Here is a 16,382-nt window from a genome sequence, read left to right as displayed (position 1 = left end):
AAACTAAAAACTGAAACTTTAAGACATACTTCTTATCTTACATTTCGCGACGCCGGTCCTGACCCCTCCGGATTATTGGTTAAGAAAGTGCGGTTTAAAAATAACTCCCCTGATTAGTTTATTGCCCAACGCGGCAACAATTTCGCATTCGCATTATCGCCGTATGTAGAACCCAACCACGTAATACAGTGTAGTGAACGGCGTGCCGAAGATGTATAACTAGGCATCATGTGGAACACGAATGGGCATCCGGTCCGTACTGGTGAATTATAGCAGGCGATTAATAAAAGCCTTGATTTGTATCGTTATTTTTATTGTACCACCCACAAAGGGCCACTGGTAATGGCGCGTTTAATGGCCTTTCCGACTGTAGACATACGTTAAGTTCGAATATAAATAAATAATTGCATCCAGTGGCGGAACTCAAAATTTAGGCTCCCCAGCAAAATTCAGTTCGGGCACTTCTACAGCCTTCAGTTAAACTGGATTGATTTTTCTTTATGAAACACCGAGGCAAATCATTTAGCCGTTATTTAGCCTTAAGAAGACATGTTACGATAAAAATCATTTTGCTAATGGAGCTAACTTTTTATTTACCGTTGCAATCCCATCATCTTACAAGGTAGTTATAGTACAACTTTTACCCTAGCTACTCTACTCGTTCTTTAAAGGTATTAATTTTCAAATAAAATAAAAAACTTGTTCCCAAAAAATGTTCAGTACCAGAAATCCACGTGTAAAAGATATCTAACCCCACAGACAAGATTCCTACCTGTTGATATCGCAGAAAACAACAACTCCATGGATTACATGCCTCAACCAAATTGTCTACAATACACCATCATAAACATCAAGGGATAGGAATTGATTACGCAAGACCCGCACGGTAACAAAGGCAACAGTATATTAACGTGACGTGAACGTGAAAAGCCTTCTGAGGCAGCGGCTCACGCATGTCTCGGTTAACCCGCTTGGCACGCCATTGAATTGCGGCTCTTTCTGACAGTCTTGGTAATAAGTAATCAAAAATAGAGATTATAATGATATGTCCAATTATAATTAATACAAAACACATCAATATCAGCAATTAGGAGTCTTGTCTGTGGGGTTGGATTATTTTTACTTTAAATTTCTGGTATTCAAGAACTTTGGTTGACTGCATTTTACACGCACAACGATATCGAAATTAAACAAGAGTCTGTATTTTAGATAGAAAGTGATGTTCTTGAAGAATGACTCATGTTACACACATATACAGGGAAAATATATCTCTTGATTTACCAAAGGTAACATGTCCCCTAGGTGTACGCCGAAATTAACAGGAAATTGTTATATGTTATGCACCAAAAACACTGACAATTTTTAAGCTGATGGACCCGTTAATATTTGTAATAAAGCATTTTTAGCCCAATCGTCAATCGTCATAGCCTCTATTTCTAGATTTCTCAATTTTAATGAAGGGCTCCGTATTAAAAAGTGCAGTTTTTTTAAAAATTGTACATATGCTATACGTCGAGCTTAGGAGGCACCGATTTTTTTGATGTTTATTGTACATATAGGAAGAAATATAATTATTTTAATTTATGATATTTACCATTTCGATCCTAATGATAAATATTTTTACTTTTTCGTACTCCGTATTATCATTTCCAAATACTTGTTCTGTTATTTAAATAATATACATCTATATATAAACCCGAATAACAATAACAGATACTAGGCATATTACGCATGTCTCGGATTAGCAGTCCACAGATGTCTCCAACCAGTATGATCGTCAGCAAACAGTTTAAAAATCATGCGCAAACACTAAACTTCTAGTCAAAGTTTGAGATTTTTTCTGTACAAACAGTAATTTCATAATACGCATGTTCCAGGCCAATGTTCCCTCTAATTTTTTTGCAAAAGTACAAAAGTTATGGGAGCAAAAATGTTCAAAACGTATGTAAAAGTGTGCAAGGGAGGAAGGGGCGTCCTGTGACTGTGTTTGAAAATGGTGAACAAGCCCATTGAGCGCAGAATACAAAAACAACTGCGCAACTTTCGAAAATTGTTCCAGGCAATTGGAAACCTTTTTAGACTGCTGAAGAAACAAACCTATTACCTATACGAGTTTAAACCCATTTTGTATCTCTTAAGATAACCAGGATTAAAAGCCATAGTAGATCCTAAGTAAAAAATCCCCAGCTCCCTCAAGTGGTGTTGCCATATTCAGACCTTATCCTTAATTAATTCGCCGATAGTTGTTAACATTATCCGTACAAGATTATTCATATTAATTAGAATTTCACTAATTCGTATTTGCAATTTTCAGGGTTAGACGTTGGAGAAAATCCGAGGAATGGGTTTTAAAAGGAAAAGCTGTAACATCACGACATTGGCCTTCGCGGTTGTATGGATTAATGAGTGATCTTGCATTCCTTCGACGCAGCCGTCGTCTTTAGGTACGTCGTTAACGCCAAGTTAAAAAAGTCCATTTAGAAGTCTAAGATCACGTCTATTTTTGTTTGATAGAGCGGTAACTTTGTCATGGAATTTGTATTTAATATTTACGTCCAATTTTTAGGGCAAAAAATGTTACCCGTTCAGTGTTCGATTGAAAATATGAAAAGATTCACAATAGTGTCGAGATATTCAAATTCACTTTACTTGGAGGCTCCCCGTAAGGGTTCTTTTTTAACTTTTAGTAAAAAAATCAACTGGTTAGTTATGATCAGGTCAGGTTAGGTTTTTCTGTATGAAGGCGTATGAAAAAGATTCAATTAAAATTATCTTTGGCCCACGTCAAGCCAAGTCAATTTGGTTGTTTCGGTTCTACCTCCAAGTTGGCGAGAAAAAAACAATCCCATAACCTCAATCTTGCAATTGAACCTGTCAGTTCATTAATTTATGAATATCTAAATGAAACAATAACAAGTTACTTAATTAAAAAACGTAGATACATTTTTATTATTAATCTATAGCAAGTGAATTAGTATCTAAATACGGATGGCAATGCTGACAGTACATGACGAAGACATACACTCAATGCGTACTGAGTGCAAAAGTGCAAATATGTCGAAAACGCTGTTAATTAAAAATTTTGTGTACCAACCTAACCAACCAAGTCAGTTTATAGTTTTTTAATAAGAGCGTTGTATTAAACATGAGTGTATAAATATTTTTTCTTAAAAGTATTCGCTGTTATTTCTAAATATTAATGTTCAAAATTGTGCAGAATTTTCCTGAATATATTAATAAGCATATAGTAATACTGTGTTTATCACCCCTATTTGAGGAATATTGCACCTTCCTCAATTTCTTTTTTTCTCTGGATTCAATTGCATATGTCAAACATTCAGCCAGTCATTCAAAATACGTTCAAAAATTTAACTTAATTAATTTCAAACAAAATTAAATCATAATTTTAATGATAATACATGAGTATTATTAAATTATTAAATATAATATAACCTAATTGTAAGACTTTTCTTTCTATATTGCTAAAGTTTGCGTTCATGTGAACTTCACTTAATTCAATTCTGTTGTGAAACAAACTTCAGTTTCGCTGTTTTTGAATACTGGGTTAATATTTTATTTGTTGTTTAAATTGCGGCCCAGTCAGACGGCTCCAAGGAATGCTGAAGTCCTCAAAATGTTGAAAAACAATCGAACATCGTCTGGCAACGAGACGAACTAATAGTTTACTTATCAGTTTTTTTTTTTAAATTTTTAGATGACCACTAACCAGTAACACACTGTTTATTTTTAAAACTATTTCACGAACATTGTTTTGCAATTATAAATAATTTATCCATATACGTGTCGATTTGTAACAACGAATTATTATACAAATGCGTAACAGATGTAAACAAAATAGTCGAACAAGGAAAACTATTTTTTGCCGTAGCTTAATAACATGAATGAAAGACAGGTAGTTATTTAAAAAAAAAAGAAATCAAAAATAATCCAAGATACTCAACAATATAAGAGGTTCAACAATTGAAATAATTTAACAAACATAATAACCTCTTACACCCCCTAATTGCCTAATTTCCTCTATTTGATTAAACATATTAAAAAATTCGTAAAAATATGGTGCCTATCAATGTACAACTCTTCAGTCAGAACAAATTGTAACCTTCATCATCATCATCATGAGGTTGAAGGAAAAGAGAAAAGTACGCAAATTGTGTTTAAATATTACTTGTAGCAAGGAGCGTATAAATTTAAAAAAATGTTTTGGACATACGTATTAACAATTAATTATAACAATCTGTTTGCAACTATTACATTATAATTATAGAGACGCGCGCGTTTGCGTGTCACAAATTCATAAATTTGTAAAAAAAAAACTTCCTGAAACATTTTACAAATCCTGTATTCCTGTATAAACTCAATAGGTATATCAATACAGAATAAGATTAAAAGTTTTTTCAAATTTCCTGCAAAAAATGGTTATAAAAACCATGTTCTTGTAAAATTAGTTTAAACGCAAGCGATTCCTAAATTCTTTTTAGACAGTTAGGTTTTAGATATTTTTCAGTTGCGATGGCAGTGTTTTTAACTTAGCACATTGTTTTATGTGGGGTGTACCTACCTAGTGAATTTGCAAAAGTGGAGGAACATCATACGCGACAAAAAACAATGTTTCTTATCGACTATCAATAGAAATTATGCAAAAATTGTGCACCTGTTTCGATCGACCGTCCTCTCAGGGCCACCCTGTAACGGACATAGGCATATTCTCATTTTTTGACCTTTCTCTCACTGCACTCTTTAAAAATGTACGCGACAATTCCGCCTGCGGCTGCGGACCACAACCGAGCACATTGTCAACAATTCAGTGCAGAGACTTTCGCAGAACAAGCTCTCAATGCATCCGGCCAACTACTGCGGTCAGCGATCAACAGCGATCCTTTGGCCTTTGTTTAGTTTAACTTGCTGGAATGCCAGCGCTGTCTTCCAGCTTACGTCGCGCTTGCGCCTCCAGGAATTTTCGTTTGTAGCGGGCCTTAAATTAGGGACACTGGACGTTCTTGTCAATTTGCTGCTCGACCCGTGATCAATTAAAATCATCTAAGCCGTCATGAATGCCACGATTAAAGTCGTAAACTGGGTTGCATAGCGCGACAGGACCGGCTTCTCAAATGTCAATGACCTAGTTTATACGGCAGTTTGTTATTTGCGTCACACAGGGGCGCGCGCAGGGGAAAAGAGGAGTTTTCCCCTAAAATGCGAATGACATACAAAAGGCTCCTCACTATTTGGAGTTGTATACCATGACACAAAGACTAGAAGTTACGATATTTCCGTGAACTAAAATCGATTCGTTTGGCGCATGACGTCACGTGGAGAGAGATTTAAGTGGTTCGTTAATAAAGTTCGTGCTAATAGTTTATGGTTACGTAAAAAGTTTGACTGTTTTATCAGTACCTCAGTAGTGACCATTACTTACCAAATATCTTGAACAAATTCAAGCATGTGTCGCATTAAATATATATTTACACGTCCGCAAGTTTCAATACAGATTTTTTTAATATTTTCGTTATTTGGAAAATGGAAAACATTTTGTACAATCAAAAATACAAATAATGTCACATCTATTACAAATATGAAATTTCACCGCACGGCGTAAACAGACTAGTGATACAACTATACTACTACTATAAAAAAAACATCATTTTTAGTAATGGAGATATTAGGAGACGTTGTTGTTAAACATTTTAATGCTACTGAATGTGTTCGATAAGTGCATTTTATTTGAATTGTACCTCAATTTAAAAAAAAATACTCCCATTTTATTTTAAAAACGAGCCATTTTCGAATTCATTTTTAATCCAAGTACCACATGTACCAAAAATCGATTAAGTGGATAAATTTTTGTTACAAATACAACAATTTTAAAGCTTAAAAATACAAAGCAAATTTTATAAAACGTATTGCTCCTAAAAAAGTTAAAGCTTCTATCACAATAGTTTTTACATATATTTAAAATCGTATTTACATAAAAAAATTGTATATCTCCAATATCTCCGCCGCTGTTTGTCCTATAAACATTTACACAAAAAACGTTATAATGTTTTAAAACATTAATCAGCATGTTATGTACTTATCCTACACCCTGTATTTTCCGTATGTTTTTTACATACCTGAAAAGATTCATTTATTTTCTAGCTAATTTTTAATTATCTGTTAATATTCGTTGATATACTTGCATATCAACTACTACTACTACTATTAACTTGATATATTTGCATTCTCATTCGTACTTACTAATATCGCAAATTTCTAAGTAGCACGGCACATACAATATCCACAAATCGCTATCTATTCTCCACGTGACGTCACAACATCCCTCTGACCCTTTCTTTCCTGACTGCGTTCTGATTGTTGGCCATATACTCATTATACTTTTGTTCAAAACCGATTTCGATGTTGGTTCTAAGGCCTTATAACTGGTCGGATCCAATGTCCCAAACGTTTCGCCGTCCTTCAGTGTCTGCATCTTCAGCTTCAGTGATGACTGCAAAAGTTTCGCAGCGTCGCGCAAGATCTGCAACTGACGGCGACAGATATGCCACGGCATAACCCGAAATTGTAACCCTAGATAAATGATACTATTGTAACGTACTTTAAATATCCTCATATGTGCATAAACTTTCATCTTTCACCTACTTGTAAATATTAGAACATCTTTGTTTATTTGGCAGCGGTAGGTGGTGTTCGCGGAATTTGATATTAATCACAAGAAACTCTGTACACAAAATGTGTACATTTACTGAATATTAATACTTATATAATTCAGTTACTTTTCTCACTATCAAAATTTCTAACAAAACACAAAACAAACAAATAATATAAAATTGTGCAATGGAAAAAAAACTCATGGAATCCCATTGCACTGCAGGGGATATATATAAAGGGTTGCCTAATCTACAGGCTGATAAGAATTAGGAATTAATTAGAGCATATTATTGCTTTTATTATTATTATTATGTAGGATTCGCTGTTTCTGATTGTGGAAATATATTATTTAATCATTAAAACGGATCCTTATTTGCAATTGAATCTTGACATGTACGTACCGCAATTCGGATGACTGATACAGTAATTTTAGTAATTTTATAAAATACAAACGTCGTTTATGGCATTGGGTTATAAAAATAATTATGGGATTTATGGGTATGTATGGGATCACAATTCGGGCCAATGGCAATTTATTCAATGTTTTTTTATGCGAAATCTGTTAGCATTGTCACGAATTCTTTTCCAGAGTTACGAGACTGCCACTAGGTGGTGCGACATTGTAAAATGGAATTTTAAGTTATACATAGTTTTGTTTTCTGCGTTTCTAATTTTTAATTAATCAAATTGTTCAGTGTGGCTAAGCTGCGATAGTATTTTATTAACATTTCGACGACCGATTTGTGATAAAGTATCAATAATCATGTGCTGGGACGTGTTAATTATTAAAAACAATTAGCAGGTTATGTATCACGTATGTTGACACTGTTACCGTTGCCAATAAAAATCTCGCGAGGGGCGTAACAACCTACTTGACACTTCCTGTGAAACTTCCAGTATCTGGAACAAGCGACGATCGGCGCTCACCCGACGAGATGTTCACCAAGAAAAAAAAGAAGCCGCAGATTTCGTCGCCCACGAATTTCGAGCACAGGGTTCACACTGGCTTTGACAAACACGAAGGGAAGTATGTAGGCCTACCACTCCAGTGGGCCTCTATAGTGGGCAACAACCAGATACTGAAGTCGACAAATAGACCCTTGCCTCTCGTAGACCCCTCTGAGATTACCCCGACAGAAATACTCGACCTCAAGACTATCGTTCGTGGAGATCACAAACATGAGAACCGTCTAAGTGTTCACCAGGCCAAGCCGGCCAACAGTAATGGTATAGTTCTTCCAAAAATGTCGAATGTTGCCCGGTCCAACTCTCTTAGGTCCTCCAGTCCACCCAGGCTGCGTCGCGAACATCGAAATAATGCCAACGTCCCTCCAGCCGTTCCTGAGGAACATATCATGCAGTATCCTTCTATGAGACGGGATCCGAGTATAAGTAAGTACAGTTTGCTATCTATTTTGATGTAAAAATATTATATCGCTAGGTATATCAATATTTGTATTTGTTTTGAACTATAATTTTTAAAAAGCAATCAATTTAGTTAAATTAAAATGGTCATTCAGTGTGATTTGTACTGGAGAATTTGTCAAATATTTAGCTTCAATCGAGGCTTCAGTACACATTTTAAATAAACCACTTACTGAAAAATTAAACTTGGACTCTATTTACTACTAAATTTGATGAAACATAGCTATGGAGTGACGGATTATGGGTATATAGTTTTAAGAATCTATAATTTTTATAAAATTGCAAATCTCAAACCTGCTACAATTTATTTAAAACATCAGATTTTCAAAAATTATATTAGTAACTTTTTATCTGAAGTATCAAGGCATTATATCCCTCAAACTACCCCTCTTACTAATTATTAGGAAGATCTATTCATTTTTCAGTAAATTTAATATCCAACATTTAAAAATGTAACAGTTCCTGTCCTGGTATATTTGCATTAATTTAAATTATTTTGATTTTTGTATATTTTAAAGGGCATTTTCACATTTGTGTGAACAATTTATATTTTTTTGCAAAATGAATGTTTGATAATTAAAAAAAATTGCAATAGGCCACGCCAACGGTTTTACCTGGTTTAACCTCCTATTATTAGAGTAGAGAAAAAATCAGCAATAAGCACATTCTATTTAAATACTTATAAGTATACCTTTAAATCACAATACCTTGTGAAATTGCTTGAATACTGCTTTTTAATTTGTTTTTAAAATATCTTTTATTTATATCAGTTGACCAGATTCGGCACGAGATCTTGATACAACATAATAACAACCACCAAGGTTTATCAATATTTATCAAGACAGAGATTTATATTCTTTATAAAGATTTCCTTATATTCTCTTGCATTGTTTTCGAGAAAATGGCAATTTTGTATTGTAAATGGTTAGTAATGTTCCAAACGAGGTTCTCCTGAAAATAATTCGCTTTAACATATTTAAGTGATCTGTTTAACTAATAAATATTATTATTATAAGAATGAAACACACTGCCGTTATTCTATCTAGGCAAGCCCCAAGTAAGAGACAGTTCTCCCGCGGAACGATCCCTCAGCAACCACGAGGTACCAAACACTCACATTAACAACATAAACGGCAACATCCCCGAACCTTATGTTGGCTACCCTCCGCGAGAACATGCCCAGATATCCCCCGCAGCTTCTATGGCTTCCAGTGGGCCACCGCCACCAATGGGTCTATCACATCTAGGGTCACACACTCATTCCAGTCACGGTTCACATCAAAGTCTACAACATGCCGGTTACCCTCCCAGACCTGACCAGAATCAAAACGTTAAGAACGGGATGCAACCTCCTCCGGTACACGGGCCAGTTGGTGCCCCGAGTCACACAGCAGCTACAAAGCATCACGAACAAAGATTGACTCATGAACAGGTAGGTTTTTTATTATACAGGGTGTCCGGAAATTATGAGAATAAAATTTAAGGATGGTTCAACTCGAAGAAATTATTGAGCGAGTTCCTATGACCCGTTTTCGAAAAGTCGGTATTTATGATGTTAATACCCATGAGATTATTTTTGCTTAATGAATATTTTGTTATATTTTTTTCGGTCAAGGGATTTTTGAAATTTGATCTCATAGTTTTCTAGTTACCTGTATTTTTATTTCTTTTGGCTACTGACATTTTTGCTTATGTGTACAGTTCAGGGCAGCGCTCCAAATGGTCGTTTCCTCAAAAGACCCCCGGGAAAACCTGGAACGGTTCGTTAAGATCGGGGAGGGTTCCACCGGCACGGTCTGCATTGCCCACGACCGCACCACTGGCCGTCAAGTTGCTGTTAAAAAAATGGACCTGAGGAAACAACAACGAAGGGAACTTTTATTCAACGAAGTCGTCATAATGAGGGACTATCACCATCCCAACATCGTGGAGATGTTCGACAGCTACCTGGTGAATGACGAGCTCTGGGTGGTGATGGAATTCCTCGAGGGTGGGGCCCTTACAGACATTGTTACGCATGCCAGGATGGACGAAGAGCAGATAGCCACCGTCTGCAAGCAGTGTCTCAAAGCCCTAGCGTATCTACACTCCCAAGGCGTCATACACCGAGATATAAAGTCTGATTCCATCCTCCTGGCCCTCGATGGACGAGTAAAGCTCTCGGACTTTGGATTCTGCGCTCAGGTGTCACAGGAACTGCCGAAACGTAAATCTCTTGTGGGCACCCCATACTGGATGTCGCCCGAAGTGATCTCGAGGTTACCATATGGGCCAGAGGTAGACATATGGTCTCTCGGCATAATGGTGATAGAAATGGTGGATGGGGAGCCGCCCTTCTTCAATGAGCCTCCCTTACAGGCCATGAGGAGGATCCGAGAGATGCCCCCGCCTAAACTGAAGAATGCTCATAAGGTGTCGCCGCGTTTACAGTCATTCTTGGACAAGATGTTGGTGAGGGATCCCGCGCAGCGGGCATCTGCCCAAGAGCTCCTCTCGCACCCGTTCCTGAGACAAGCTGGCCCACCAGCCCTGCTCGTGCCCCTGATGAGGGGAGCGAAACACTCGAACTACTCGTAAGCGTACTTAGGGAACCCTGCATATATGTCTATATCTAGCGAGGTAAATTTTTTTTGTACTCCTTTTAAGTGATGGTTGTTTTATTTAGTTTTACATACCAAATATTACTTGATTTAATAGTACTAAAAATATTTTTTTATAGTTATTGTCGCGACTTAAATTATTTTTTTCTAAGGCTTTTTACTTTTATTGCTTCGTAGTAGTTACTTTTAGGTACAAAATGACATTCGGAGAGCACTCTTTCATAAATCGGGAAGTTTCATTTTTACGGTGCTTCGGAATACTCTTCTAAACGAGGAGTTTTTTAAATAGGAGTTTTTCTTTTGACACAACATATAATTCAGTACTGTACGCAAATTTTCTTGAAATATGACAGCGCAAATAAAAAATAAATAAGGGATGTTAATTTAGATAAGTCCGGTTCTGCTTAAACTATGGTTACTTTACATATTCCAATGAAATAAACAATGATCATGCTTGATAAAACTGCTCAACTATAGGTCGAAATAGGAGCATAGTTTTAATTTCATGTGTGGCTTTCGAGGTTTAATTTTATTGTAATTTTACGTTCTTTTATTTAAAGTATGACAGTTTTACGGATTGTTATGCCTTGGTCACTGCCAGTTACAAGCTTATAATACACTTTCTTAGCCTTAAGAAGGAATTATTGACATGCACTTGTTCTTGGGAAGGCTTTGTGGGGTCGGACTAGAATGATTATTTTTTTCGTGTCTCTTGTGAAAATTTGTTAGTTTATCATGTTTTAAGAGCCCCCTCAAAAAATCAGCTCAAAAAAAAATTTTTTAGAGGTCGCTCAAGATTTTTAAAAATTTTCAAAATCGCCAAAAATTTTTTCATTTTTTTTCATTTTTTTTCTCGTTATTTTATCATTTTCTAGGTTGAGAAAAATCTCGATTCTGAAAATTTCAAATCGATATTTTAATTTCTAAATGACACTCATAATTATTTTAACTTCAATGTAGTGTACCTGTTTTCGAGTGACCTCTAAAAAATAAATATCAACGAACTAATAATTTTTTTTTATTGAATTTGATGAAAGAATAGAAATAAATCATGATCCACTTAAATTTTAAAAAATTATAAATATTTGATACAGCGTGGTAGTAAATTTTGCCTTGAGAAATTTTTTAAGTGTCTCGTGATTTATTTCTATTTTGTTCATCAAATTCAATAAAAAAAATTATTAGTTCGTTGATATTTATTTTTAGAGGTTGCTCGAAAACATTTTAGGTACACTACTTTTAAAGTTAAAATAATTATGAGTGACCTTTAGAAATTAAAATATCGATTTGAAATTTTAAGAATCGTGATTTTTTTCCAACCTAAAAAATAAAATAACGAAAAAAAAAATTTTTTTTTTTTAAATTCAATATTTGACAATTTTTTTAATTTTTAAAAATCGTGAGCGACCTCTATAAAAATGTTTTTTGAGCTGATTTTTTGAAGGGGCTGTTAAAACATTTAAAAAATGTAATATTTTGTGTGTCCTGTTTTTACTCATCACCCTGTATGTGTCAAATTAAAATTGTTATTTAGGTTTCTTGATTCTGTATCTCATATAAACTTTTTGTCTTTATTATGAATTATTAACAAGGGAGTTATTTTATTTTCTCACACTAATGGCCCAACCTGTAAAAAAATGTATCAATTGAAAAATGTGCTTATTTTGTTGAATTGTGTTAAAAGAAAAACTCCAACTTAAAAAACATCCTGTATAATTTTAACTACTTTTTCCTTATTCTTTTAAGCACATGTAAATATTTTAAAATCTTTTTTATAATTATGTTAATTTTTTTATCTTGTTTTACGTTTGACAAAAAGTTTGTAAAAATAATTTTAAAAATCTGAGGAAAAAGTATCGAATAAAATAATAGACAAATTTTGTGAATCATATACAGCGTGTCCCAATTTATAGGTGTCCAGGCTGTTAATGTACAAAACAAATGAAGTTCATATATATTTTTTTAAATAAACTATTTATTCGCATGTTTATCATAGGTTAGCAGCCATGCTGTTAGATGCCAGTTGTTTTAAAATGTGTAACAAAAATTATGATTTGGTCCTAGTATTAGGAGCTGACATGATCTTGTGAAAAAAAAAAATTTGATTAATAACAGACACAAACCATACATTTTTGGAGGTGAGATATTTTTTTTTTCGAAAATACTCAAATGTTCATCCGTAGACTTGTAATTAGAGATCTATTTTAAAAAAATTATATTTATTATATCCTCATGTCATGATGTCGTATGTAGGGTTGCCAGATCTCCGGGTTTTGATGGTACATCTTCGAGCTCCGAATTAACATGTCATTTCTCTGGGTTTTCTTTGTTGCAGAAAAATCGTGATTTCTTCGAAAACATTTCCCACATTTCTTGATTCCGTCCTTTTTTTTTTAAATCCATTTGCAGCAGATTGTTTTAAAGTGACATCAGTGGAAAATAGAAATCAAAGAATTTCATTAATTCAACTTTTATGTCCACCTTATTTTCATATCTTAACCTAACCTAACCTAACTTTATGTGGAAATTTGTATATGTACATAAAATCGAGTTCATTTTTTTTATATAATAAAAATAAAAACTTAACTTCCTGGGAAAATACTTGAACATTCAAAGTTAGATACTTGAACAATAGTAATAGTTCTTTTTTGTTTTTTTTTTAATTATTGAAGATTAATCATGCAAAAGCGCAAAATTGGCCCTTTTTGACATTAACTAAAAAAAATAATTGAAAAAATAAAACAGTTAAATAATTGAAATGACGGAAAACATTTCTATATGTGTGTGTTCTTAAAGACCAGGTATTTAAAAGAATATATCTTATCTTCATTTGTGTTTTTACTAATGATCTGTTCACCTATAAAAGATACATCTTATTTTCTAATTTTATTGAAGAAATGAATCTGTTTTACATAAGTGCTATCTTTTTCAAATAATATATCTAGCTGAATTCTGAGCTTTATAGTATATTTAGAAATATTAAGTGCCGAATTTAATTTCTTTCAAACATGTTATCCTTATTTCTTTATATGTTTATAAATTAATAATTTAAATACTCTTACCTTTTATTATGGAAACTAATTGTCATATAAAAAATACTGAAAAAAAACCTCAAAGTACAAATAGTGAAACAAAAAAATATATATTAAATAATTTCGTAAATAGTGTCTTATTGAAACATTAAAAGCGATTATTGAACTGAACATAAAATTTCTGTGGAAACTGAAATATTTCAAGGCAAAATACGATGATGTCACATCACATAAATAGTACTGAAGTTTTGTTTTAGTAATTCAGATGTTTCAGCTTCCACCTGAAAAATTGCATGAGACTTAAATCAGGCAACCGAAGAGGCCGTTTTCTTAAACTTCTTTTTTCGGTACTTTTCAGTTTCAATGACACACTTGTTTTTAAAGACAGCAATATAAAAAGTAGTCTGTGTCTTTGGCAAACTGGGAATAAGAATTTTAATTTTGATCCTAATCTGCCAAAGTAAAGTACTATTACTTTACATGTTTTATGAGTTATGCATTTTTGAATCTCTGACTGTATAGGTGTATAAAACTTTAACAAAACTAATTTTTTTATCTGAAAATAAGATATGCATTTAAGAACTTAATGTATAATAATCTCTTGTAGCTTCTAAGCATCTCATAATTCCAAAACTAGACCAGTATTAGGGAAATGTATTTTAAGCCGTCCATTTTAGTGCCTTTTGGCGCCTACATACTCGGTCTCTATACTCTTTCGACTATTTATTTGCCTTTTTTTTTGTATAACATATTCCACTGAAATTTTGCAGAATGTTTCAGAATTAAATTGTTTAAAGTATAAACTATATATTTTTTAACAAATACATAAATATTCTCGAAAAATACTTTAAAAATTTTGAATTGAATTGAAAGAAAATTTGTGTTATTAATTTTAAATGATTTTAATAGTGAAACATCCTGTATAGAAAGGAAAGGCTTCCTTCATTTTATCAAGCGTCTTTTGCTGAAAATGTAATATATTTTACAAAGAAAAAACAGGACGAGAATATGTTATATAAAGAAGGCCATCACAGCTTTGTTATAATTTTGTTGATATTAGGCTAGCTTTTGATGCAGCTAATATAATCATATTGGTTATTTTTTTGTTGATATATTTATGAAATCTATAAATATGTAAAGGAGTGTCATAATACACTTTTATTTTTATTATATTTGAACAATTTATTTAACCTTATTCTTATCCTTCCGTACTTTCCATACTATTCCAATACAGGTTGTTCTGTTTGAAACTCCACAGTATATGCGTATAATTGATTTATGTTAGTAAAATTAATCATTTCAAAGAATGTGATCATAATAACTGCAATAATAAAGAATGGGAAGTTCTTTTACAGTACTTTTAAATGAAAATAATTGCTGGCAAGCACGCAAAAAAACCATTGTAAAGATTCAGAAATAAGTCCGTTTTGATAATTGTAGTCAATATTTATTTTGCAAATGGAAAATCTTGCTTTTCATACAGTGTTCTGAGCCGAGCCATCAATTTGTTGTTAAATTAAGTTTTTGCGTAATAACACAAAAAATTGTATCGTTAAATCTGGACAGTGTACCAGTCACTTTGTTGATACAATATCTATTGCCCTTTGACAATGATTTGTCCAACACAGACTTTAAATTAACCTTTTTTGTGCTTTATGGAGTTTATCCTACTCGAGGTATTCCACGGGACGTATTCTTGATTCGTTTCGACCTACAGAGTCTACAATAGATATACTATGAGGGGTGGGGGGTTGGAATGAAACAACCTCTGTAATAATCACTTTTAATAAAAAACAAATAACAAAAGCCTCCAAACAAAAACAGAAGAGTTACAAATATACAAATATATTATTGCTAACCTACACAGTGGCCTCTTTAAAGCTTAAATAACAGTATCTAAAAATGTTCGTTTCCACACCCTGCGCAGCACGCGGATGATATGTTAATATGATACATACAAGTTGTCGAAGTGAACATTGCAACAGAAACGTGAGCTTACTTATCCATTAAGTCCGTTTGACTACAGCCTACAGTGACAGGTTTATAATTATTATCTTAGTATTACAGTCTGAGTTCTGATTATTTTGATTGCATATCAAATATCTACTGGTTACTTCTACCGTTCCTAAGCATAGCGATGATGAGCGGCTACCACACTATTCGCTCGTCGAACAAAAGCAAACCGCACTCCTGGTTCTGGGCCAAGAAACTCTTTTTGGTTAATGTCAGATTTACAAATGGGACTTTTCATTTATACTTCTTCAAATTTTGGAAAATTGCTGGAGGTTGCTCATTGGACCAATATATACCAAAAACCTTAATGAACCAATAGTCTCAAACCACAAGTTTTCAAGATACAGGGAATTGAAATTTAAAAAATATATTTTAATGTCACTGAGGATGATTGGTGTAGATCAATGAAACTTGGGTTAATAACAAACATATTGTTCCTGACAGAGAAACTATTTTCATATGATGATTTTTCTGGAAACAGCTATTCTGCGGGCTAATGCATCGACCAGTAATGACATACTCACAGTCTGTGAGGGGAAACCACCAGACATATGCTGGTTTCAAATTTATTAGCTCTCGTGAGCACGCCATAGGCAAGCCTACCCACAAACGATGCAGTTATTTTGAGACAACATATAACACATAT

General features: G+C 33.6%; 2 protein-coding genes across 2 annotated transcripts in view; one reads left to right on the top strand and one right to left on the bottom strand.

Moving 5' to 3' along the window:
- LOC108903259 overlaps positions 1-4,856 on the bottom strand; it is a 171,592-nt gene extending 166,736 nt beyond the window's left edge. The window contains exon 1 of the mRNA XM_018705364.2: positions 4,580-4,856. The gene's annotated coding sequence lies outside the window, so the exon portion shown is untranslated. The remainder of the gene's footprint in view (positions 1-4,579) is intronic.
- A 2,443-nt stretch (positions 4,857-7,299) lies between these two features.
- Positions 7,300-11,449, top strand: LOC108903258 (serine/threonine-protein kinase PAK mbt). The gene is made up of 3 exons (XM_018705363.1): positions 7,300-8,058; positions 9,138-9,523; positions 9,793-11,449. Exons 1-3 carry the CDS (start codon positions 7,602-7,604, stop codon positions 10,666-10,668), a joined length of 1,719 nt encoding a protein of 572 aa, XP_018560879.1. The 5' UTR covers positions 7,300-7,601; the 3' UTR covers positions 10,669-11,449.
- The last annotated feature ends 4,933 nt before the right edge of the window (positions 11,450-16,382 follow it).

The sequence above is a fragment of the Anoplophora glabripennis genome, unplaced genomic scaffold (genome assembly GCF_000390285.2).
Source record: "Anoplophora glabripennis isolate ALB-LARVAE unplaced genomic scaffold, Agla_2.0 scaffold40, whole genome shotgun sequence".
NCBI classification, from domain to species: domain Eukaryota; kingdom Metazoa; phylum Arthropoda; class Insecta; order Coleoptera; family Cerambycidae; genus Anoplophora; species Anoplophora glabripennis.
Note: the sequence above shows the minus strand (reverse complement) of the source record. Positions and strands in the feature narration are given on the sequence as shown.

Bases quoted from the DNA above. Each gene is read 5' to 3' on its own strand.
- LOC108903258 (XM_018705363.1), top strand. From the start codon at position 7,602: ATGTTCACCAAGAAAAAAAAGAAGCCGCAGATTTCGTCGCCCACGAAT. The intron at 8,059-9,137 runs GTAAGTACAGTT...TATTCTATCTAG, and splicing joins GAGACGGGATCCGAGTATAA to GCAAGCCCCAAGTAAGAGAC. The intron at 9,524-9,792 runs GTAGGTTTTTTA...TTATGTGTACAG, and splicing joins AAAGATTGACTCATGAACAG to TTCAGGGCAGCGCTCCAAAT.